Source organism: Ursus americanus, chromosome 33 (genome assembly GCF_024610735.1).
Source record: "Ursus americanus isolate L20-20 chromosome 33, mUrsAme1.1.p, whole genome shotgun sequence".
NCBI classification, from domain to species: domain Eukaryota; kingdom Metazoa; phylum Chordata; class Mammalia; order Carnivora; family Ursidae; genus Ursus; species Ursus americanus.
The window spans coordinates 7,858,314-7,885,187 of record NC_142159.1 but is presented as its reverse complement, the minus strand read 5'-3'; the positions used below and the strand labels follow the sequence as shown (position 1 = coordinate 7,885,187).

At 41.1% G+C, this 26,874-nt stretch overlaps 1 protein-coding gene and 1 non-coding gene across 17 annotated transcripts in view; both read right to left on the bottom strand.

The window, feature by feature from the left end:
- The window catches only part of PUM1 (pumilio RNA binding family member 1), a 128,434-nt gene that overhangs the window by 23,431 nt on the left and 78,129 nt on the right, over positions 1-26,874 (bottom strand). For 6 of the 16 annotated variants that reach the window (XM_087858290.1, XM_045782458.2, XM_045782460.2 and 3 more), the window contains 7 exons: positions 23,069-23,162; positions 21,763-21,879; positions 17,395-17,546; positions 12,367-12,505; positions 10,706-10,849; positions 9,506-9,802; positions 8,185-8,421 (listed from right to left, as the gene is read on the bottom strand). In XM_087858290.1, coding sequence (XP_087714416.1) covers positions 8,185-8,421; positions 9,506-9,802; positions 10,706-10,849; positions 12,367-12,505; positions 17,395-17,546; positions 21,763-21,879; positions 23,069-23,162 — 1,180 coding nt within the window. The remainder of the gene's footprint in view (positions 1-8,184; positions 8,422-9,505; positions 9,803-10,705; positions 10,850-12,366; positions 12,506-17,394; positions 17,547-21,762; positions 21,880-23,068; positions 23,163-26,874) is intronic. The other 10 variants (XM_045782462.2, XM_045782463.2, XM_045782469.2 and 7 more) reach the window with 4 other exon arrangements.
- On the bottom strand, positions 12,172-12,249 carry LOC123782489 (small nucleolar RNA SNORD103/SNORD85). Its single transcript, XR_006776983.1, has one exon. It is a non-coding gene; the product is annotated as a small nucleolar RNA SNORD103/SNORD85 (small nucleolar RNA).

The following is a 26,874-nucleotide window of genomic DNA, read 5'->3' as shown; positions in this document are numbered from 1 at the left end:
AACGTTATCAAAATGTAAAGCAGAGTAAAAAATTATTATGAGAATATATTTTCAATATTCTTACTTTTTTACAATGGTGGGGTTTTTTTTAAACTTTACACTATAAAAAAAGATATGTTAAAAAAAAACAACCCTTTCTGTGTGTTATTTTACCCCACTCCTTTTAAACAAAAAGGCAAAGTAGGTAAGAAACACCATAATAAACCACAAAGAGCACAGATGAATAACAACTCAGAATCTATGAGAAAAGTCACCCAGCATGAACCGTCCGTTAACTTCTTCATGAGATGTAATGAATGTCTGCTCTGGAGTTTAACGGCAGCTACAAAAGATACCCAGCTTGGATTTCTCCACAGAATTCTAGGGCCCAGCTTCAAAGGTCTGGATCTCAATGAAAGTGATGGAACCAAAAGGAAAAGGCTCAATGTTAAAATCTGTGAAGCATTTACTGAGCATTTGTCCTATGCCAGGTGCTATGCTAGAAGTATTCCATATACACTTTTACTGAATTCTCACCAGTATTTTGGAAAAGAAGTTTATTAAATTACCATTTATGTAACAGATAATTAAGGCCCAAAGAGGTAAAATGTTCCCCCAAAGATACAAAACCCAAGATGATCGTGGCCAGATTGTGTGACACAACTCGACTCCAGAGTTAAGTGCCTTTGCAACCTAATGAGACTCATTTTCAGACTCAGTTATATCAAGAAAGAGAGGAGGTTTTTAAGAATAGAGAACAGTGAGTAGCCATACAGCTGCTCTTTATTAAACATTTCAGAAACCATTCTTTCTTCCCTGCCCTGAGAAAGAGGAGAAATGGCCAAAGAGGTGAAAATCAGGTCCCGCAGAGTGGGAACAGCAAGGAACGTGGTTAAGAAGAACGAATGGCACAAACATACAAAGTTTTGAAAATAAAGATATTTTAGGAACCTGGTCACTAATAAAGGCACTTAGGGAAAAGTAACAAATCAACAGAGAAACAGAACCAAACTCCTAAAAAGCCACCCTAATATGATGACAAACATAAGGGACCTGAACTGTAATTGACAAATTGCTACTAACTCAGAGTGGACAGCCCTGAGAGTCAAAGCCCCCACAATACTGTGAGATTTACCTCCGAGACTGCAACCAGGTTCCACGATAAATGTAAGAGAAGAATTTTCTCTGGCTTAAGTAAGGTGAAGGAAAAAGAAACCATTCTGAAATAGGCCAGAGCTCTCTGTTCTCCACCAAGCCTGCCCTCTGGAGAAACTAGTTAACCAGAGCGTAACCTGCTGGGTTATCGTCAGAGACCGAATGAGCCAGGGAAGGAAAATACACAACTCTAACCTATTCAACCCATCCCGTCCCACCAAAAGGGGGAGGAAACAAGTGAAAAGCACGTGTGAAGCTGGAGGTCCGGAAGCACAGGCTCCCTTAAAGACTGAGCCCCAATGATGGGACTACAGAGCGCTGCCCCTCCCCGCACACCTCGCCATCACGTCACCGGAAGCCTACTTACGGCAGTTCTTTTCCCCGGCACATCACCGCCGGCTCTCGCGAAACAATGACAAGGCATACCAACCGTCAAACAACACAGTGTGAAGAGAAAGAGCAAGCATCGGGGATACACACGACAGGGATACTCAAGTCATCAGACCAGGAACTGAACACAACTACGGTGAATACGCTACAGGCTCCGGCGGAGAAAGCAGACGGCATCCAAGAACAGGTGGGCAAGGTTAGCAGAGAAGAAAATCCTAAGAACTGAAAAGAAATGCTAGCGATAAAAAACTCTGTGACCAAAATGAAGCATTCTTTGATGCGCTTAGTAAACAGGACCCACATGAGGGAAGAATCTCCAGGCTAGAGGATCTATCAACAGAATCCCCAAAAACCAAAAAGGAAAGAGAAAAAAGACTCAGAAAAACAGAATCGAATACCCATGGGGGTAAAACCCTGCCTCTTCCCCTTTAAAGAAAAAATTGCCAAGGCCCCCAACATCTGACTCTATTTAATACAGGCAGAGGCAAAACCGCTCACCAAAATGTTTACAGTAAGCTCTCCCCAATCTACTCTCTAATACTAATACCACAGCCAGGTAGCCCTAAATTAGATAAGCCCAAAATGAGTTGCAATCAGTGCATACCACTGAGTCCAAAATACGTTAATTTTCACATAGTTAATTTTACACATGACAAGTCACTTTCAGAGAATCAGGTGAGCAATCACAAAATACTGCATTTACCTTTTAGAATGGAGAAGTATGAAAGGCAAACACATGACTAGTAAATAAGCCAAAATTAGTACAAGTTATTGAAGGATAAATTAGAAACATCTCTTGCTGTTCATGCAGGGACAGAGAAAACCATTTTGTGTTTTAACTTTGCTTTTCTTAAAGGACTAAGGACGTGTAAGAATAGCAAGAATTAATTTTAAGAAGACAGGTATTCTATCATATAAAACTAAGTGCTTACATTTTTTTTTGCCTTGGACAGATTATGAACTTTCAAGCTCATTTTTACTGTATTTCAACACTGTGGGAATTAACAGGCACAGTACTCCTCTTCCAGGGCACATGATAAGGCTGGGGGTTGTCAACCACGCACATTATAATATATTACATCTGCTACTTCTTGATGCTTAGAGTTTAAAAATGGCACAATCTGGAGATTATGGAGAAAACTGTAAGCATGAAGCAGCATTTCAGGAAATGGGGAGGAGATGGGTGCAGAATGGAGACATCTACGGGGAGGCAAGACACAAGACTATGTAGGTAAGAATCAGACCTTTAGGAGACTCATCTCCACATCCCTTACTTTTTCTTGCTGAGGTACAGATGGAACGTATTAGAGATGAGTATTTCAGGTACAGGTGAGAGCCTAAAGGCTTCACCTCACCCACATATAAGCCACAAACGAGGACTGTAAGTCTAGTTGTTAATAAAGATATTATCAATAGTAATATTAATAATAACAAAAGCAATACTTTTAAATTGAGAAGTATAACACACACTTAAGACAAACTATTTCAACATCTGACTTGCTCGGGGTCATAAAAAACTTGCTTGTATTACTAAACACATATATGCACATATGTACGTTTATGTATGGGAGAGATGGAAGGGAGAGATTGAGAAAATGGGCGGGAGATTTTATTTCTTAAGACATTTCCTACCTATGCCAACAAATGTGACAACTTATATAGAACAAATTCCTAGAAAGTCACAAATTACTAAAACTGACTCAAGAAGAAATGGAAAACCTGACCCCATAAAATGTAAATAGAAATTGAGCTAGTAATTAAAAATCTTCCCACAAGTAAACACCCAGGCCAGGATAGTTTCACTGTTGAATTTTATCAAATGTTTAAAGAAATACTACCAATACTCCACAAACTCTTCCAGAAAACAGAGGGGGGTGGTACATTTCCCAACCTATGTTATAAGGTCAATGTCACCATGATAATAAGTCAAAGAAAGGAAAATGACAGAATCCTTCATGAATATAGATGCAAAACTGTTCAACAAAAATATTAACCGACTCCAATAGGACCAAGTAGAATTTATCCCTGGAACACAAGAATGGATTAATAACCAAAAAATAATTAACGTAACATACCACAGACACAGAATAAAAGATAAAAACCACACAATCATCAAAAAAACACAGGAAAAAGCACTGAACAAAATCCAAACCCCATTCATGGCAAAACTCTTAAATTTAGAAAAGAAGTAAGCCTCATAAAGGGCATCTATGAAAAACCTATAATCATCATACTTAAAAGAGTAATACTTTATCCTCGAGATCTGGAACAAGGCAAGGATGTGTGCTCTTGTCTATTGTATTTAACACTGTGCTGGAGTCTCTAGACAATTAGACAAGAAAATGAAATAAAGGACAACCAGACCGAAAAACCCTTTATTCATAAGTGACATGATCCTATATATAGAATATCCTAAGGAATCTACCCAAATTTATTGGGACTAATAAGTAAGTATGGCGAATTTGCAGAATATAAGATCAATACACAAAAATCAACTGTATTTTTATAAGCAAGCAAAACAATCCAAAACCAAACCAAGGCTACAATTCCATTCATAACAGCATAAGAAAAAGAAGATAGGTAGGAACAAATTTAACAAAAGGCATGTAGGACCTGTACACCAAAAATTTCAAAACTTTGCTGGGGAAAATGGTGCACTTCCACCTCAGGCAATAACACAAAATTAACTCAAAATGGATGATAAATTTAAACAGTAAGAGATTTTTAGAAAAACACATGAGAAAAACCTTTAAGAGCCTGACTTGGGCAAAGATTTCTATACCAGAAAGCATGATACACTGGACCTTATCAAAATTAAAAACTATTGCACACTTCAAAAGATAATATTTAAAAAATTAAAAGACAGGACACCTGTGTAGCTCAATCAATTAAGTGTCTGCCTTCAGCTCAGGTCATGATCCCAGGGTCCTGGGATTATCTCACATCAGGCCCCTTGCTCAGAGGGGAGCCTGCTTCTCCCTCTGCCTGCCACTCCCCCTGCTTGTGCTCACGCACACTCTCTCTGACAAATAAATAAATAAAAATAAGAAAGAGAGAGAGAGAGAGAGAGAGAGGGAGGGAGGGAGGGAGGGAGGGAGGGAGGGAGGGAGGAAGGAAGGAAGGAAGGAAGGAAGGAAGGAAGGAAAAAGCGAAAAACCAGAGGAAAAAACATGCAAAAGCAGGTATCTAATGAACGAGTTGTAGCCAGGAATATAAGGAGAACTCCTGCAACTCAATAAGAAGACGACAAACCACCGAAATTTTACAATGGGCAAAAAATATGAGCAGACATTTCACCAAAGATAATGAATAGTTAATAAGCACATGAAAACGATGTTCAACATCCTTAGTCATGAGGGAAATGGAAATTAAAACCACAATGACATACCATTTCAAGCCCACTAGAATAGCTATATTAAATAAGACAAGAACAATGTTGGTAAAGATGCAGAGAAGTTAGAGCCCTCACTGCTGATGGGAATGTAAAATGGTGCACCAACTTGGAAAACACTTTGGCATTTTCTCAATAAGTTTAACATAAAACTGAAACACAATTCAGCAATTCTACTACTACAGAAATAAAAACATATGCCCAAAGAAAGATGCATGCAAATGTTCACAGTAGCATGATTTCTAATAGCCAAAACCTATAACCAACAAAAATCCTTCAACTGTGAATGATCAGACAAAATGCGGTATATATCCATAAAGAAGACAACAATTCAGCAATAAAATGAAACAAACTACCGACACATATAAGATCATATAAGAAATGTCAGCTCATATTGACATTCATAGTAAACCAACTAAATCTTACAAACTTTTTGGAGGGGGGTGCAGTCCAAGAGCCAGGTGGTAAATATTCTAGGCTTGCAGGTCAGATGGTCTCTATAGTAAGTATTCACAGTTCTTCTGTGAACTAATGGCCGCTGTCAGCAGTGCAGCACTATTAGCAGCAGAAACTCTATCAGGTGTGGCCTAATATGTATTTGGCAAACAAATGTTAAGTTTCCTGCACCAAAAATGTCTTCAGGACCTCTGTATGGACACAGTTAGAAACCAATTCCCATGCCTCTATTTTCTCTAGGTTAAGAACCCTTCTGTCAAGGAAACAGACTGAGTAAAGGCAAAGTTCTACTGGTCAAGACACAAAGCTCCCAAGGAATGACATGTGTGACTTACACAGGACACGTGGGAATGGCAGTCCCATGCAAACACATGCAACTCAATTGCTTCAATGAGGTCAATTGTTTTTAAAAGGGAAGATATGTTAAAAAGAAAACCAGGCAGACAGCAAGAGTCATTAAAATGAGAAATAAGTTGCAACAACAGTTATTTCCTCCTTCACAGGGGAAACATGAATTAAGAAGGAAGTATACTTCATGACATTGCTGATACACTGGAAAGAGGAAAGGCACCGTGTGTGCAAGTATTGATTCCAGCTCCATTTCAAACACCAAGAGCCACAGCATCTAGTCCAGGGGTTGACCAACTACAGCCCACAGGACAATCTGGCCTGCCACTGATTTGGAAATAAAGTTTGACTACATGATAGCTACACATTCATTTCCATTTTGTCTGTGGCCGCTTTTGTACATCACAGAAGAACTGAATACTTACTACAGAGACCATCTGACCTGCAAGCCTAGAATATTTACCACCTGGCTCTTGGACTGGCCCCCCCCCCCAAAAAAAAAAGTTTGTAAGATTTCATTGGTTTACTATGAATGTCAATATGAGCTGACATAGTTCAAATGTTTAAATCAAGAATTAAAAGGTAAGACTTCCGGATTTGATAATGCACTGGTTTAAAAGATAACCCTGGGCATATCACGTGACAGGACATACACTGATGGTGTGGGCTTTGGAGCCCCATTTGACGCTAAATCTCCAGATAATGAGAAGACCTCGGCAAGATATTTCAGGCAACTTCCTCACTTCTGTACCATGGGCAAAATACCTACACCTGTCAGAGTTATATGGACAGCACCCAAAACCATTAACAGTAGCAGATAATAACTACTCCGTAAGTGTTAGCTCCCTTCCATCTACACACGAAACTGGGACTTTCATTTACCCCTTACAATGTGCATTAACCCTCAGTCCTTAAAGCCAAGCATTCTGTCCCTAGGAAACACTGCTGTGTAATGTAACCCACTGCCCTATCTGTCCAACATGGATTTACCAATCTGGAATGGCCCAACAACTTCTCTAAAGTAACGTCCATATATAACCTGAGACGATGAGTTCCACAAGCACAGCTCTGACCATGTGAGATTTCAGGATATACACACACTCACCCAAATGTGTATGTACATACATAGGTACATAGTTTTGCCTTAAAAACCACCTCTCCAACTCAGAGATAGCACTCTTAGTCCTAGAATAGTATCTCTACTATCCTATCCCCTTCAGGACTTCTTTGATTTTTATAAATCACTTCCCCAGTCTTTGTCTTTCCAAAGCATACTATTTGTGTTCAGTCAGTCCTCATCTCGGAGCCCATAAAGCCGCTTCTAATCTTGCCGGTTAGAAATTGAAGAGTCCATGTGAACCATGAGCTCTGGAAGATAATGACGTGTCAATGTACGTTCACCAACTGTAAAAGGCACCGCTCTGGTGGGGTGCTGCTACTGGAAGAACCTGCGCGTGTGTGGGAAGAGGGCACGGGAGTAATCTCTGTCCTTTCCCCTCAACTTTGCTATGAAGCTAAAACTGCTCTAAGAAAAATAAACAGAGAATTAAAAATAAAAACCAAACACAATCCTCTGGGGAAAGTGGCCATACATGATGACTCTTCCTAGGACACTGCTGGTTTAGGTCTGTCATCACAGAGTTCACTGTTAACAGCACCCCCATCTATTCTCATATGCGTCTGCGCTGCACCATAAATTGCACAGTTACTCTACTTCAATGCTCAACTTTTCCCACCTAAGAAATAAATCAGGACTTGAAAATGCAAACTCGGTAAGTAACTGAGGGAAGGAAGTATGCACCACCCAAAGTATTAATGTAAGTTTCTTCTCATTCTTACAGACTGCTGTTTACAATCCTCTTTTCCTTCCTCATTTTAGGATCTAGATGGTAACATTTTTAAATCCCTATACACAGTAACAACCTAAACATACAGTTGAGAAATACACATCTACACTCATTAGCATACTAGGTAGTTTATACCAAAAAAAAATTTAAGAATTTGGCAATTTTTTAAAATAAAACATTTTATGTGGAAAAGTAAGATATTAAGCGTGTATGGGGGCAGGGGAGGGAGTCTGAAAAATAAGGCAAAATATTAACTGTGATATTTTGGTGGTGACACTAGGTGAACACATTCTTTGTCTATGTCTGTGTTTTCCAGCTTTCCTGAAAATGAATCTGTACGGGGTTTATAATGAAAGACTCCCACGTGTAGCCAAAGACGAGATGTTCAGACTGCAGCTGAAGTGCATATACAGGGGGTGCACCCAAACTTGAATAAATCCAAACTGCTGTGCTCTCGAGGTACAGCCTAAGTAACATGAGGCACTTAAGGAAGGCACAGAACACCCAGGACACTCCTGGGATAAAGGGATTGTCCTTTGCTTACGCAAAGTACTTGTAATGTCATCAGTGGCAAGAGATTTCTAGAGTTCAAGGTGGTGTTAGAGTAATGGTTCTTACCCAGGTTTAAGCTTGAAGAGGATCCATGTGAAGAGAGGGAAGGAGGTGGTGTCTGTGAATGTCCTGGTCCCTGACTAGGGAGAGGCATGCCCACGGGTCCAGGAGAGGAGGAAAAGCTAAGGCCGTTATAAAAACTGTGTCCAATGGGGGTCAAGCTGCTCGATGTCCTCTTATAAAGGTCACTGCTGCCAGTCAGGGAGTCACGGCGGGAGCCACTGCCAGTGTTGGAGTTTGCAACTAAAATGGAATTAAAACAATGCAGATAAGAAAAGGCCTGTTCTTTGAAGAACAAGCCCAGTGACCTGTCCCTAACACTTTGATCCAGACTCCTTACCACCGCGATTTGTCAGCAGAGACAGCCTAACTGCGCATGCGGCAGTTCTAGGGGCAGGTAAAGTAATAAAGAGGACATGGCTCAGGTTAACATGAAGCTTTTGTTCAAACCATCACACGAATGCTAAATTTACCTTCCTTTGGTGTCACGTATTATGGGGTGGGGATGGGGTAAAAAGCTCGGACGGCCACATAAGCTATGGAAAGGTGAAAGAAAATGGGCTAGAAAGAATGCCTTTCATCAACCCAAAGGTTCTAGTAGAAAAACGGAGTACAGAAAAAAGATTTGTAAATGGGGTATTTCCCCACTACACAAGACTTACATGTGAAAGCTTGTTTTCTCAATGGGTTCAATCAAGAGTTATTGCTAGCCCCCAATTCCAATTTAAGATTCTCTCTCTCAAACACGCCCTTCTGTTCTGAGATCACATTGTTTTACAAACACTGCAATTATCCCACTGTTTTCCTTACTACTTTCCTGCTTTATCCTCCCATCAAAACATTAAAAATATCTCAGTCTAATGTCCTTCTTCCCACTTTTCCATAATATCCACCTTAATTCTTCTCAAAAGACTGGAGCAAACTCCCGACTCTGTAAGGCCTGCAGATTGTGGGGTACACTACCCTGTGGTCTTTGGTCAGTCCTTCTTCTCCCTCAGTTTTTAACATCCACATTTCTACACTTCCCTCCAAGTTCTTTCCAATGCCTGCAAAAAACCTCCCCTGGTTTTCTGATCCCTGAAACAAATCGACTATAAGAGTATAAATAAGTAGCAATATGAGCATAAACCTGAAATCAGCCCCAACTGTAAAACTTGATTTTAACAGTCCGTCATCTCAAAGATATGTGGGACGGCCGGATTCCCACGGGGCTCGGTCCAGATCTGCCTGGGGTATCTGTCCAGGGTTCCATGCATCGTCAGTGTTCCATAAAGATTGCAAAAATAACAAAAATTCAGTTTTAACAGCACTTAAGTCGGATTTCTACCTGCTGTTCCAAACCCTCCGAGGGCTGATCCCAGGGTGGCGCCGAGAGAACTGCTACTTCCGAATCCCAAGGATGTGTTGGCAGGCTGGGCAGAGCCCTGGGAGAAGAGGGAGCTGCTCTGTGAATTGCTGCTCAGAGAGTTGTTGCCATAGAAAGAGCTGGACGCCAGGCTGTTACTGGGCTGCTGCTGGGGCTGGGGCTGGGGCTGCTGGGTTCCTAAAGGGCGAAATGGTCCATTTGTTGTTCCAGCAAGACCACCGGCTGCTCCATTTGCTGAAGCTGCGGCCGCCGCAACAGCTACGAAGAAGAAAGCAAAGCATTGGGCTGGGAAAGGCGCTGGCCGCGTCCCCCAGCCTCGGCGCTAGCCTTCCAGAAATGCTGTCACGCGCTCCTAGCTTCGCAAAGCAGACACGAGCCTTGTAAAGAACTACACGAATCTGCCTTTGAGCCTTCCATCTGAGGCTTCTATTTTCTACTTCTGCTTCCAATTTGGTCAAAATACCATGGAAGCCAAATTCACTACAGTGGTAGCTTTAAAGAGTCTACAGTTTAAAATAGGTAGATGTCAAATGTAGCCATTTTAAATATGACTACTTCCTAAAATCTCAAGTTCCACAAATATCACTGTTGAGAACTTTTCCAGAACCACTGTCAGCAAGCCCCTCGAATTCCTGAACATGCTCTCTTCTAGATGTTCCCACTATTGTTCCTAAGTCATACTCTTAATATACATACACCCATATATAAAGCTTACAATAAAAACCTATTGCACCCCCCCATCAAAATATATTGCTCTGCCACTTCTCACTACTCCTTCCATCCCACCCCCTCTGGAAAAAAAAAAAAAAACATCAAAAAACAAAAAACAAAAAAAACAACAAAAAAAGTATTATCTTAAAATAATGTCATGGATTTCTGTGAAATTAGCCTTGGACTTCTGCCAACGGTGCCATTTTGTGTGAGTAATCCAACTTCCTATGTTCACGGTGGAGCAGGTCCTTGCTGCTAACCAGCTGGTACATGGCTGTCAACAGAATCTATCGAGGTCACTTGCTGCTTCTGATTTTCTCTTTGAAATATTACAGGGCAGAATTGCTATATTGAGAACTGTCAAATAAAGTACATTTCAACATATTGTAAGAACATCATCCGTCGCCCCTTTTGGACTGCTGACAGGAGTTCACGGAGACGGAAGCTCACCTGCTTGTGCAGCCGAGGAACTGATGATGACTGGGGCGGGAGCTACGAGCCGAACAGGAGCTCCAAGACCATTCCTCGCTCCTGCATTCACCACAAGGGCACCAGTTTGGTCATAGTAAGCAGCAGGAGCCAAGACTGGGTAACCTGGGAATATTAAGCCACATACAAGTATATATGAAACTAACAGTGTTTCCTGGGTAGTTGCTTATTGTCAACAGTCATAGACTCTCAGCTGTGGGGACAGACAGACGTAGATTTGTCTCCTGGCTTCACCACCTAGATAGCTGTATGACCCTGCATCTCTGAGCATCCATTTCTTCAATGAGGATAATAATAATAACTGCCCCATAAAGTTCCTGCGACAATTAAAGGACGAATGTGACTGACCTAGCATGGTATGTGGAGCAAGAGGGGATAGCATTATTTACCATCTGCTAAGTGTTAGAAAAGGAACTCAGGGGACACCTGGGGGGCTCAGTCGGTTAAGCATCTGCCTTCAGCTCAGGTCATGACCCCAGGGTCCTGGGATGGAGCCCCACATCGGGCTCCTTGCTCAGTGGGGAGCCTGCTTCTCCCTCTGCCTCTGCCTGCCGCTCCCCCTGCTGATGTGGTCTTGCTCTAACAAATAAATAAAATCTTAAAAAAAATAAATAAATAAAAGAAAGGGAATTCGGCAGGATAGGGAACACGCGTGCTCTTCAAAGTGCTAACCAAGGTTATCACCAGAAATCAAACACTGACAATTTTTTATGTTTTCTTGACTACAGAAGTAACAGAGGGTACAAATGATTACAGCAATCATAGTACTTTCACACCTCGTAACAGTGTAAGCATAAATATCCTGCAAGTTAGCAGGTAAAACCTAGACACACTTCAAATAATAGGATCTTTCGTCACCATATGAGATGGAATCTCCAAATCCTATTGAACAACAGGAGAAATTACAGGTGACGTCCCAAAAAAACCTGAATGCTTAATAAGTAATATAGTAAATGATACATGTTAAAGTTACTCAGTGAATGCGTAAATAGACCTATTAATTGGGCTATACTCCACGATCGGTAAGAACGCATATATTTATGCTGAGGTCTTACAAGGACCTCTTTCAAAGGAAGAAGCACAAATTACTTCCAACCCACACAAAGAATAAGACCAGGTGACAGTGAGCCAAGAATAACATATATTCAAGATACATGATCAATCACAGGTAGGCAGCTACAAAGCACCTCTGCCACTGGCTCGGGAGAAACCCTAGAAATGTAAGGGATCACCCCATCAAGGAACACTAGGAACTTCCCAATAATACTGTTCAGAGACATCAGCATGAAGGCTAACACCCTGGAGTGATGCTAAAGTAGCCTGGCCCACTCCTTCTACCATCCCTAATCCTAAGGGAGAAAACAGATCATCACAAAGGAATAGAGCATACTCCAAGCAATGTGTGGGGAGATATATATAAGATGGAGACTGGCTCAGAACAATTAGGTGCTCTCATCAGCGAACTATGTTCTAAGTGAGGGCAAGTGTATGTCATCCTTGCCAGTCCCCAAATAATGACAAGCCGACCCAAGCTTCTAGCACTGCCTGTTCTCCTCTCAATCTCCCCCAACAAGCAGACTGTTTTTTCCTCCAAGTATTAGCGAACACCAATGCAGCCTCACCTGGCATGCCTGCAGCCAGTCCTTGTCCAAAAGCAAGGGCAGAATTCACTGCTGCAGCTGCCACTAGCGGATCTGTTTGCTGTCCTTGCTGGTTCTGATTTGGGGTCAAAGGACGCTGGCTGGCTCCTCCACGGAGAACCTGGGAGACAGAAATAAGTCAACTATTTTCTTCTCACTGAAAATACCTAAGACCCACCATGTGCTTAAGTTGGGCCAACTTTTAAAAACTGACAGTTGTAAACTATTTTTCCTATAATGTTTTATATGGCATTGCTGTTAGGATAAAAATTCAATTAGCAACATCTCATTTAGTAAAATCTCATTCTACCATTCTTAAACATTATTACACCTTTATAAGCAGCCAAATGCATAAAAAAATGATGATTCATTAATCAAATACGTAATGACTACCATCCGGCAGGTACTAGAAATAAAGCAATGAATAAGACAGACAGAGCCCCTGCCCTCTTGAAGCTTTTATTCTACTGAATGAGACAGACAATAAATGGCAACTCTGTAAAATATAAGTGGGTGGAGGAGTCTGATGGAGTGGGGAGGGGAGTTTAGATAGGATGAACAGGGGTAATTTACCCACACAGTTAGATTAAAATACCTGTGTCTAAAGGGGGAAAAAAAAACACCAAAAGTATATTTTCTGTATGGTTATAAGAGCACCTTCTGTACCCTACAACACTATTGCCATTCAACAAGACCCAAATGGCTTGAAAGGAGATCACCAGATTTGATTTAGGAGGCCTCTGACCTGTTTCTATTTCTCCTCTCATAAATTCCACAACAGACCGCAATCTAAACGGAGAGGAGTGTTAAGAACACTGCCTTTTCAGTACAGAATACCAGTTCTGGGGCGCCTGGGTGGCACAGCGGTTAAGCGTCTGCCTTCGGCTCAGGGCGTGATCCCGGCGTTATGGGATCGAGCCCCACGTCAGGCTCCTCCGCTATGAGCCTGCTTCTTCCTCTCCCACTCCCCCTGCTTGTGTTCCCTCTCTCGCTGGCTGTCTCTATCTCTGTCGAATAAATAAATAAAATCTTTAAAAAAAAAAAAAATACCAGTTCTGTCACTGTGCTGAAGGATCCACTTTTTCTGAATGAAACACAGGTATCAAAATGGTGGTCATCATTCTTACTCTGAATGCTCTGAAGAATCTACTCCCCAAGATCTATACACTCCAGCAAGTAAAAACACAAAACCCACAGACCAAGGCTAAAATTTTAAAATGTGTTTTGCATGTTTTCAAAGGCAAAGAAAGTTTTTATCACATCACTTTCACTATCACTCTGCTCTTTATAAAAGTTAAGACATATAATCAGGAACCTGGGTACAGATTATTCTTGCTACCATTTGGTAAAAAATGTAATAGAGAAACATCACTAACAATCGACTATTTATTAAATGAGCATAAGGGAAACAACACCATCCATACTGGCAAGACGAGTCGTGTGGACACTTAGCTGACTCCAAGTCTCTTATTTCTTTATCTGTAAAAGTAGTGAGAGTAACGGCTGATCTTGCAGATCTGTTGGGAGTATGAGAATTAATGTCTACACGGCATAATATCTCGTACCCAGGAGACAATCAATAACCAATAGCTAATTACTATCAAAATATTTATTTGCCTGTGACCTAAGAATCTAACGGACTTTACAAGAGAAGCAGTGTTTCAATCCACATAGGAGAGTCAAGGGAGGCTGCCCAGGTGAGTGTTTGCACCAAGACTTAGAAGATGCCTAACCAATGACCCAGAAGAGCGCTCACTCTAGGAAAAGTAAACAGTATGAATAGAGATATGGCAAATACTAACAGTTCAAGAACGCATAAAACTTCAGTGAAAGCATCATTTCTATAGGGCATTGTGAACCAGGTTTATGTATGGTTAGGAGTTGTGTAAAGGGTTGGGGGACAGGGGAAGGGACAAGGTGCCTGAAGAAAGAGGCAGTCCAGACTACTGGGCCAAGTTTTAATGAGAAGAGCAGGTTTCTTTTTTGTCCACTGTCTAGAAATCTGTGTGGGACCCTGATGATTAATCAAAGTTCTTAAGTCAGCTGCCAGTATTCATGTATTTTAATTTCATCAACAGCTATCAAGTCTGGATTTTTTGGAAACAAATATGTAAAATTTTACAAGTAACAGTTTAACATCGAATAAAATCAACAAAAATGACTGAATATCTCTGTTTATAAAACACTATTCTCGGAGTCTGCTTACTATTTACCTTCATGGTGCAAAAGCTGTTAAATTCAAATTTCTTTTCAAAGGTACTGATTTAAATACAGCTTTTGAGACCTAACAATACTTAATACGCAAGTAGATGCTCAGTGGGGATATTTTAATTAATAATCATTCATCCTTCTATAGTTTACCATGCTCAGTAGAGTTATCATCTATAGTCTCCTCCAATCTAGAAAGTTCAGAAGCCATTCTCTCTCAAAATGCCACATCTAACACCAAATCACCACCAGGTATGACAATGTGTGCTTGGCTTCAACCCAACACCCAAGGAGTTTTTCTTTAGCAAACATTTTGAAACAGAAAAGAACAAAATTTTTGTCAGATGTCAAAGGAACCTTCACAAAGAAGAAGGAATCAGAAGTAAGATGGAGTGGCTGGAATGTCACTACTGTGCTCAAAGTTCCAGCAATTAGGTGTGGAACAGTTACCATGCGTAGAACATAACAAATGTTCTGTTTTCTGATAAAATGACAAGTCCAAAAAGGTCAAAAGCAAACTCGAAAAAGGGCCTCTCACTTCAATGACGACGACAAAGGAGTTCACCAAGAAAATCATATTTTCCTAAAACAACTGAAACCAGAAACTGACAAAAACAACACGGGACCTAAAATGTGGTTGCTTATTAAAAAAGAATGCCAGTAACTTTTTCTAAGTGGGGTAATAGTGGATGACGGAAAACCCTGAAACGCAAATGATTACAATGCCCACTTTATAGCTAAGGATATAGTCTCTCTATATTCAGAGGTTCTCTATATATTCTCTCTATTCATGCAACCCACCCCTAGGTGTAAAACCAGTTGGTAGTAGAACAAAGACCAAATCTCTGGTTTTCTGTAACTCCAAACATCACAATATGGTCAGAAAATAACACAAGTTGTGAAAGTATAGATTTGTGTTCAAATCTTAATAACTTCATATCTGTGTGACCCTGGACACACAAATTCCATTTCCTCAATCTTACGAAGGGAAGTCATCTAATCTATTTATCAGAATTAGAAAATATAAAAGAAATTATAGGTAGAGCACTTAGCTTTAAACAAAAAACTTCCAAGAACAAGTATTTACTACTATTTTTCTTGTGCACTCTAGTAGAACTAATTTTAAAAACACAGCAATTACTTCTGTCTACCAAATCCACAATTTATTTGGCAGCCATTTAAATAAACACAAAGATCAACACAAAACTAAACACTGACTATCCACAAAGAGTAAGCTATTAAATATATTCACAGGGATGACCCAGTATGTCCATAAATTATCTGCTAAATTCCCTTACATACCTGGAACAAGAGCTGTATCTACTGCAAAGAAAATCGTGCATTAGCTAGCTTCCAAAAATTTATCTAACTATAAAATTACTGACCCAGGATAAACTGGCTGGAATTTCAAGACCTGTGTTTTTTTCTATAATTTTGCAGAATCTAAAAAATTAAACATACACTCTCTTAGTGGGACTAGTAAAAACCAAAGCGTTCTCGTTTGCATCCTGTCACATGTACACAGATGAGCATGGTGCTTTGCCTCAAAAGACAGCTTTAATTTGACAATGTGTATCAAAGCCTAAATTTTATTTGCTCAAAAAAACCTCCATTTCTAAGATTTTATTCTGTGGAAATAATCATACATTTATGCAAAGGCTATATCAGTCAGTCTTACTTATAACATCAAAATATTGATATTTAATTCAGCAATATTTTGATGTTATACCAATAATAGTAAACTGGTGAAAATAAAGTATGGAATACTCTGAGAGATTTAAAGATAGCTAGTAAATATTTCTAAAAAGCACTAAATTAACATGGAAAACCATAAAAACTGTAGAAACTCAAAACCATGTGGACAGCATAACCCCGATTTTATCAGAAATTGAATAACAGGGGCGCCTGAGTGGCACAGCGGTTAAGCGTCTGCCTTCGGCTCAGGGCGTGATCCCGGCGTTACGGGATCGAGCCCCACATCAGGCTCCTCCGCTAGGAGCCTGCTTCTTCCTCTCCCACTCCCCCTGCTTGTGTTCCCTCTCTCGCTGGCTGTCTCTATCTCTGTTGAATAAATAAATAAATAAAATCTTAAAAAAAAATTGAATAATAAAGCTAGAATTACAAATACCACCCATTTTGTTTTATCCTCACATGAGGATTTTTTTCCTTTGAGTTTTCCAATTTACAATTTTCAGCAATAAAGGCGTTTTTCTAGTAAGCAGGAGAAAATGGCCTGTTCAAAATAAAAGGGCATACTTAGCTTTGCTGTTCATTGTTCTTTCCCAACAAATTAAAAAGCTCTTATTACTCTAAGTTAAAACAGACGTGATAAGTTTAAAGACTTCTATCCAGTTTAGCTGATGTTCTCAATAAGCAGTCTGGAGAACGAGCCTCCCTGTCCGTGGCGAGCTGCCTGCAGGAGAGCCAGAGGTGATCTAAGAACAGTGTTTGGGAGGCAGCGACAGCATCCCAGCATCCCGTAGTTACGGCAGAAAAGCAGCTCTTACTAGCTGTATGAGTACTCGTCTGCAACTTGCTAATCATGTCCCCTTAAGTGGATGAGCCTCTACGCGCTTTTCTCCTACACGATCTCATGATCTTACCTAGTTATGCAGACCAAGAACCTGATCAAAAAAGGCACTGGGTAAGCCCTGTTAGGTCTCAGCCTGAACTCAGGTAACACACACGAGAGGGAACCCGCCGATCCACGGCATTTCTCTACCAGGAGCAGTATTACCTTTTAATGATACACGGTTAACTAAAATTCACACTGAAGAGGGGGTAAATTCTGTTTACATTTACCTGCTGCTGCCCTTGCTGAGCCTGTGGGGTAGTCTGCTGATTTGCAGAATTAGTTGCTGCCGCGGCGGCAGCTGCTTGCTGCTGGAAAAGACTGGCAGGGTAGACTCCCCAGGGAGTGACTCCATAATACTGGTGAGGGACCACAGCCGGGCCTAAAGATAGCAAGAGAAAGGTAAGGCAAGTTTAGACTAGTCAGAATCTTCTCAGGGTTTCCGAACACTACATCAGACTCAGCAGAGTCTACAGTAAAATAGTAAGGATACACTGATTCGTTCTAGCTGATCGTGAACTCTGTTTTTTGAAAAATAAAACATATTTTTAAGAAAGTCTTCTGAAGTCAGTAAGTTACTCCGGGCCTAGATGAAGAAACCAGTGAAGGACAAAACATTCAAGATATCACAAAAGGGAGAATAACAGATTGAAGTTGGACGGGATGGGTTTAAGAACAGACAGAAGAATTGGCCTTGGTCAGGAAGAAGGCAAAAGGCCTGTGCTTCCCCTGAGAAAGGACACGGGACGGACAGAGTTTGTTGTCTGAGGGAAATAAATGGAGAGTCTGTGTGCATCAAGTGAAGGAAGAGAATAAAAGATTAAGCTGTGCGCTGCTCTCAGTGGAAGTATGGCACCTGAGGTGACTGACAGGGACTGGCGCCCTGGTGCTTCATTAACTCCTGAAGCAGGAAAATCCATCAGTCTTCGAGGACATAACCCAGACGTTCCACTGAGCCTCCACTGCTCAATTTCTAAGAGGCTTGGTTCGCCTATTTCTGTGTGGGAAGTCATTCCACACAACTGCATTCAGACAGTGATATATGAAATTTTGAATTTAAGTCAATGTTGAAAACAAACAAAAACAAAACCTTACAGACCTGTCGAGTATCCTAAACAAAACCAAGCGCTCTGCTCAGTCTCAGTGATCTGTTCACCTTTGGCAACAAGCGCTCGCTACAGTCTCTGCCGTCCACAGTAGGCAACACAGAGGTAACACAGCCGTGCAGACAGCAGCCTGGGTGTGGCAGAGATCCACACCACAGAATTCTCTGAAGATGGCAGCCAAGAAACACCAAGGCTGCATTTTGCCAACCAAGACAAGGGCTCAAAGCCAGCTCCTCATATCTGCTAAAACATATCCCCCAAAGAGAAGTTTCCTAAAACACAGAGTTTAAAATATGTGCAACTTGACTGTATAATAATACTGCTTCCAGATAGAGCTCCAAAGAGCTATTTCGAATGTGTCTACTCTGACATGGTAGGTAATCCTACAGAAACACAGATTTCAGGGCGCCTGGGTGGCTCTGTCAGTTAAGCGTTTGCCTCTGACTCAGGTCATGATCCCAGAGTCCTGGGATCGAATCCCACATCGGGGTCCTTGATCAGTGGGGAGCCTGCTTCTTCCTCTGCCTGCTGCTCCTCCCCCTGCTTATGTGTGCATGTGCTCTCTCTAATAAATAAATAAAATATTTTTTAAAAAAAGAAACATAGATTTCATTAAGTTAAAATTAATCGGAACATGTGTTTTGTTTCCCAGTTTTAAGCTTCTAAGATACAAATAAGTCAAATTACATCACTGTCCAATACTGCGCTGACATTTCTGATTTGGTATTTTCTGTACCTGTGGGCCTATTAGCCAAGATCAAGCAGCTCTGTTTATAAGGCTACCCACTGTGAAATACTACATCTGGATGCAAAATAAACATGCTGCTTAGAGAACCTAGGTTACAGCAGGAGCCACTTTTCTTAATAAGTCAAGGGGTAAAAACCTTTTAACTCCTCAGAACCTGAAGAGTCTAAAACCATACCTTCAAGTTAAAGCGTAGGGAGCCCCCAAACCCACCTGACCAGTGTTTACAAAGTGGGGTGGTCTTGGGCATTTACGAAGAGAAAACAACACAATGGAGATTTAACCTATGCCCTTGTTTCCTCACCTGCAAATGTGTATGATAAGGGCGAGGGTGTTGCCACATCCATGGGGAAAGGCTGGACTGCAACCTGCAATGACAGTCTCAAGCCTCTGCCACATGTCAACAACAAACCTTCAACTGTGCAGACTGCTGTTATCATAAACGCTTATATAATCCTCTTCAATTTTCTCAACTGGCATTTCTACTACTCTTCCTGGTCACATGGCCTCTGACTGCGGTTAGCAAAATACCCCCTGGGGTACATCATCAATTGAGCTTGGCTCATCAGGATGCCTGCTCCAATTCCTGTGTGATGGACACCCCACAAGCATATGCAGCTTCACAGTTCGGGTGGTTAACATTTCTGGTTCTGTGTGAAAGCACTGAAGTCTTTTTCAGTCTGGTTCAGCTGATGGGTAGGTACAAAGAGCAAGTCTCTCATCAACAAACTAGGATTTCAGTGAAGACAAGTGTGTTGTCCCTAAGACAGTTCTTTGTTTTAAATAACATATAGTAAGACAGCAGAGAAAAGATAATTCAAGATAGTGCAGGCGTTGTCGACGATAGTGAGGTGCATGCATGGTCTCTGAGTTAGACATGGTTCAAACTCCAACTCTGTAATACTTAAATAGTGTGACCTCGAAAAAGACAGCTCTCTGAGCCCCAAATTCCTTATCTCTAAAGTCATCACCCAGAGTGCTTGGATGGCTCTGTTGGTTAAGCATCTGACTCTTGGTTTCAGCTCGGGCTATGATCTCAGGGTCATGGTGGGATCGAGCCATCATCGGACTCCATGCTCAGCTTGGAGTATTTGCTTGAGATTCTCTCTCCCCGCCCCCACCACTACCCCCACTTACATAGTGCACTCTTGCTCTCTCTCTGAAATTAAATAAATAAATAAAATCTAAAAAAAAAAAAATCATCACCCAACTCATATGAAAGAAAAGCACTCAGTACAATGCTTGGCAAATAGTTAATAAGGGCTGAATAAATATTAAAGATGGTTAGCAAAGATCATTCTGCTAGGAAGAGCTTTCTATTTCCCTCAAAGGCAAGGGAGATACAGGAACTACACTACATACACTCTCATCACAACATATGCCAAAATGTTAACAATGCTAAAGAAAATAAGAAATTCTATGCTGCATCTGAGTTCACAATGGTCATCACATGCTATATAATAGTTAAGTAAACTCTTACAATAATAATATTTAATTATAATTAACATGACTTGGAGGGATCTGTTCCCAGAGAATTTTTACTTTGGAAGACACTGACTTTGCCCTAACACTGAATTCACTCTACCATACATTTGTGAGCCCATTATGGTGCCAGCAACTGTGCTCTAAAGTGAAGTAACAGGCCTGCTTTTGAAAGAGTTCAATGTCAAGGGGAAACAAAACCACTCATGTATACATCCACAAGCAAATAAATACAAAGTAAAAGTAAGTAACAGAGAAAGAATATGGGAGTCAGCAAAGGAAGGGTTTCTAGGTGGTGACAATGCCAGCTAAGGAGATCCCCAGGCAAAGAATGGGAAGAGTTTATTACAGAGGACCAAGGAGACCACAGTGTCCAAAGACACAGAGGCCTAAGCCAGTGTGGTGCCTGCCTCAAGCTAAAATCAGTTTAGCACTGCTAAAATGTATGGTGTGAGCCAGTGACAGCCAGTCTGGAGGGGGAGACAGTGGTATACCTGTAGAGACATCTATATACAAGTCAGAGAGAGATCAGAGTGGGTCCCAATCCTCACTAATCCTCAGTATGCCATGGCAGCTCCTTAAAAATAGTGATCCAGGGAACAGCAGACCCCCACCCAATTAGGATGGAATAATCAGCCATGTTTGATAACTGCGGTGTACTATGTCTGGGTGGATAAGACAGAAATCGGTGACAGGCTTCCTCTCCAAGGAAACACCAAATAGCAGATGACGCCGGCGCTGCGGGTTTATTAAAGATAATACAGCATGAGGAGAAAAAGAAAAAAAAGAAAGAAAAGAAAAGAAACTGGTGATGGGTTTAAAGCAGAAAGGTGAAAAGGTAAGATCCATGTTTAAAACAGTTTTCGAGAACACTGGAGGGGAGGGGTAAGGAAATTAGGAATACGTTAAGTGAAAACAGCTGCCAAAGCCTAGGGAAAGAGTGTAAGGACCTGGACTGTGGCAGACTACAGGTAGTAGGAAGACCTAGGAAAGGGGATTAATTCCCAAACTACCTACGAGTAACTTGGTGGTTCCGTGGATCACAAATACTCATACAGGAGGCCGCTCATGAATCTGCCTTTGGATGTGCTAGAGTCTGAGGTTACAGCTAAGGAGAGCTATCCAGCTGACAGGGGAAGACACTGGAAACCAGGAGAAAAATCTCCACCGGAGACTTGGACTCGGGACAGAGTACAAAGAATGCATGCCAGCCACCACGACTTTTTAGCAGGGGATAAAGTCCCGCATGCAGAAGAACACCTCACCTAGAGTCGCCGCTGCAGCCAGTCCAGCTGTGTAGGGGTCCGTCCCTGGGGGAGCAGCGCTGATGATGTATGGATTGGGGACAAACGCAGCGGGCGCTAAACCTGCTGAAAACACACCTGTCAGTAAAAACAAACCCAACTAGAACTGCAGCCCTACCAAATACCTACACAATTTGGCTACTCACTCCAGGCTGCAGGTGAGGAAAAAAAAGAAAAGACAAGACAGGATAGGTTGAGAGGAAAGAGGACTTTAAATAAGATAAAATAATCCCTAAAGATCAGGGTGACATTTATCTATTATCTTTCTTTTTGTCTCTTTTTTCTATTTTTTGTTTTTTGTTTATCTTTGCTAACAATTTAAACCATTAGGCAGTTTTAAATTCAGCACAATTTCTCAAGGACTATTAAAATTATAGCAGGCTAAAATAAAGCAATTTAAAAGACTCTGTAATGGGATGGAAGGAAGAATTTATCTCCATTTAAAACAATTTCCAGTTTTTCTCAAAGAAAACATATAGGTAATTATAAAGACTAGCATCTCCAATTATAAATTAAACCAGACCCAGGCAAAAGCCATTATGCCTAGCCTTACTACATTTAGGCTAGAAGCAAGCCTTCTCTTCCACATCATACCACAAACTATGATTAGCGATCTCCTTTCTATTCAACCGTATCGTTTTGACACACATTAAAAAAAAAAAATCTACACGTACTTGTTTACACACACAGCACTTTGTTTCAAAGAGACCTTAAAAAGGTCCGGGGGTAGGGGAGTGGAGCGGAAGGTCTAGGCAATAAGACAAAATATGTACACCAAAACATTACCACGTGCTATAGGAAAAGGGCAACACTACTTTAAAAACCAGTAATTAAATGAGAATACTTTTTCAGATCTTCAATACATGCTGCTTGGAAAATGGATTTACACGTCCTACCTGCTACTTAGTAAGATGAAAAGTTGATATATTCACAGTCGAGGCAACCCTAACAAGAGCAAAACTATTCTTATGTCATCGATTTCATCCAATCTCACCAACAGAGTTGATGCTAGTCACTACTGTAATTAGATACTTTAAATCCTAAAACAGCAGAGGCACACCAATACCTGGACACTAAGAAATCTTATGAACTGAAGTCTAGAAGGTTGCCAAAAATAAACAATGTGGCAAAAGACAGCTGGACAAGAGGAAGAGGCCATCTCCTCTGAGGGATCTGTCTGGACTTGATTCTAGTCACTCTACACTGCCGGGTGTCGCGGCAGGCGGCGCTCTGCGGATGGTGGCCACGCCGACACCCGAGGACTTACCGATGTGAGGCTGGTGAGCCGCCGCCAGCGCGTACTGCTGCTGCTGGGCCGCTGTCAACTGCTGGACAGCGAGCGCATTCGGTCTTTGGAACAACTGAAGCAAGAAAAAGACGGGATGCGGTTAGAGAAACCGTCTCCTGAAATCATTTTAAAACCTCTCTGAATAGAAATTTCTACAAACCCTTATTCAGGAATGACATTTTTAAACAAAAACATTCTCATGCTCTCCTCCATTCCCATTTCAATGGTATCGTAGAACTTCACAGTAAGGTTCTCCCGCTCCTTTCCCTCAAGTTGGTGCACCCGGTTCCCATGTGCCGCCTACTACCTCCCAGGCAAGTAGTCTGATGTCCCCTCAACCACATACGATCGTACAAATGCCCTAACAGCTGTCAACAGGTCTGAGGGTCCTGCCTGATCCAAGGCGCACTCAAAATTAAATCTACTACACAATGACTTACACCACATTGCCCCTAATGCTGTTATCTCTCTTCAGCTCTTTCGAGAACCCCACAAACACTTTGAATGAATCCTCACATTTTGGAAAGGAAGATGAAAAGTGTTCATTTCATCCTCTGGCTGCCTCCTCCCAGGGAAATGAAATTGGATAGACAGCTGACAACTTTTGGGAGCCCTCCAGTTTCCTAGGATACCTATTCTTTATGTATACGAAATCAAACAAAAGAAATACAGCTGCTACCAAAAAAACCTGGAATATGAGCTCAGACCTTGTACACTTCCTAGCTCACAAGAACAGGATAGGAAAGCAAAGGCCCTGACACTAAGAATATGCCGAAATTCCATCTTAATACAAGGTCAATCATTCACCCATTCATCCTACAAATATTATGAAACCAATAGTATCTGCTAGGCACTGTGCAAGGGACTAGGGAGGCAACACTGAGTAAGATGGTGACACACTTTAGCATGAATAGCACTGATGCAAAGAAAGGGGGTTCTCGATTGCCTTCACGTGCCACCTTCCAGACAGTCATACTGAAAATGTCTTCATTTGCTAAGGTCAAACAGAGTGCTTACTGAAGGCACATCCCTAGAAAGGGCCTTCAACCTCCCTACCTGCTCTTTCCACAGTTTTCAATAGCTCAGTTGACATCACTGGAGTATATATAACAGACACCAAGGATCTTACATAATAGATCTCCTCTTAAAGAGACCCAACTGTTTTAGACATTAAGAGATAATGTCATCCCACCAACTCAGCTTAATTATCGTCAGAGCTGGACTTGTAATGTTATCTTAGGTGGTAGAGAGACTATACAAGTAGGCGGATTTTAAATAAAAAGAAAGCAAAAGGTAAATATTGTGAACATACTAATCAACGTCACCTGTTACTTCTCTTTGTAAATATTCATCTCTCTAAAAACCAGAGTAAAATTAGCCTTTGCCTTTATAAGTATGAGAGGAAATCAAAAGTAACCATGTACAGATTTCAAAAATACTTTTAGAGGTTTATTTTCAAAGACTAAAGAAAAAAGAAACTTCATTATGATGCTGGTAAAAAGACAAGCACTCCTTTATGGGCAATGATTAAATATCAAGTCTTCAAAAGCAATACTGGGATTTACAGACAAACCTGTCAAAACAACTGTTTGCTCCAGGAAGGGAGCCAATCAGTACTATTGAGTAACTGTGATCTTGTGATTTTTCAAAGTTGCTTTTCACGTGTCTGTCTTACCTAAAGGACAGTGTCCCACAGTATTCCTACCATCAGGAAGCAGCTCACCCAAGAGGGGCAGCCATGAGGGAGAAAACGTTACAGTAAAATACTGGAAAGCTGTTTCTAAGTTTTTTTCCAACGTTGTAAAAATACCTCACAGTTTCACTAGATATCTAATGTGTCTTCAGTGGGTCTCCGCAATTTTCCTAGCCTCAAACCTTTTGAAATATTTAACATCTCAGACACTGCTCATGCTAGCCTCTTCCCTCCTCACTTCTTTGCCCTGCTGCAAACAAAATAATTCATGCAACAATTTCTTGAGCACCTATCAGCGAGGTGCTCTGATATGGAGCCAGGGAAATAAAGACGGTGTGTTCAGAATAGAACTCTTGAAGTGATCTTATTAAAATACCAAAAACAGTACTCACTGCCACGCCTTCCAACTTATCGCCACTTCAAAGGTCTTTAACATGGCATGTAACTCCTTACATGTACGTGTACTACACCCATCAAGATCCTGTGTGTAAATACCAACCATTCTGCACAACATTAGTTTGCGGTTCTCAGCACCACTTCACCACACTCTGAGAAGTAGAAACTATTAACTAAAAACATGCAGGTCCTGTAACAGCTCCCACATATTCTGTGTTTGAGAGCTGATTGATATCACAGTGATTATGGTGAATAGAGAAGGAATTGTTTTCTCGAGTGCATTTTGCAGTAAACAATTAACAAAAGTAAATTATCATCTACAGCAAGCAGATTTGATTATAGCATAGATTACAGCAATTCTTGCACATTCTCTTTATGTAAATGGTCCAATATTAACTGGAAATACAGGGTATTCAAAACAAAATTGGGTAATTGGCAAGTAATGGATTCCAAAGGATCCTGAAAACCTCATACAAATGCCATCTGCTGGGCAAAGCACTGAGCTCTGTTAACATTTTCATCATTTTCAGAAAGCAAGCCAATGGCAACTGAGAAACACAATACTGTGAGATTTGGCGAGAACACTTGTTTTAAGGGTGGTATAATGATAAATGTGCCACTACTGATTACAATGTACTTGGGTAGAATTCTTAAGTTTTTCAAGAGACTGGTGCAAGGGAAAATATATCAACTATTTCAAGCTCATCAAGGTTCCTAATAAGAAACACTGAAGGCATACTCTGGGAACTACACAAGCAAAGTGATTTGACTCCCTTCTCTGTCACTGCATGACTTTACAAAAGATAGCCTGCAGGGTTTTTATTCCAGAAAGGGGCAGTCAAAAACACCCAGCATTAGCCACTAAGTGACAAAAGATAGCTACTAGTGTTATTATGTTGTTATCAATAATGCTTGTTGGCATAAAAACAGTTGCTGAGTTTTCAGAATTCAGAGTAATACCTAAATATGGAGCTGATGTATGTGAAAGACTATCTCCCTCCCCCACCAAAATAAAATGTCCCACCAGCCCTGGCTTCTGACCAATTTGAGGCTATATACACAGTGCGCAGGGGATAAGAGCACAACTCTGGGGCCAGAAAGCCTGGATTCACATCTCAGCTCCAATGCAGACTACGTGACACGGGGCAAAGATAACCTCTCTGTGACTCACTCTCCTCCTCTCTCTCGAATAGGGACAATAAAGACATGTCTAACACATAAGGTTGCTGGAAGTATTAAAATTAACACACATAAAATTAACACATGTAAAACACACACTAGGAACAGTCCTTTACGTGTGTTCTTTCTGATGAATGGGGGGAGTACCCCCATACAGACATGGCCCTTCTGTGAGTCACCTCTTACACCTCCCCCAACAAGGCAGCTCAGGATGAGGAAAGCAGAGGTCAAAACTCCTTGGAGTGAATGTTAATGTTAAAAATCCCAATGAGTTCATGAGCACCAACTGCTGTCAACAGGTCACAAAGATAACAGGGAAGGAAGAAAAACCTTTTTTGTTTTGTCATGGAAGAATATGCTTTACCATATACTCCATACAGAGAAAACCACGAATGCAACTGAATTTGCAGGTGAGACCACCCCACATATCAAAAGGCTCTGTGTTTCTAGTACTAGGTCCAAAGGACAAAGCCTGCAGCTAGACACCAGAACACAAATGTTCCCATAGCTTGTAGTA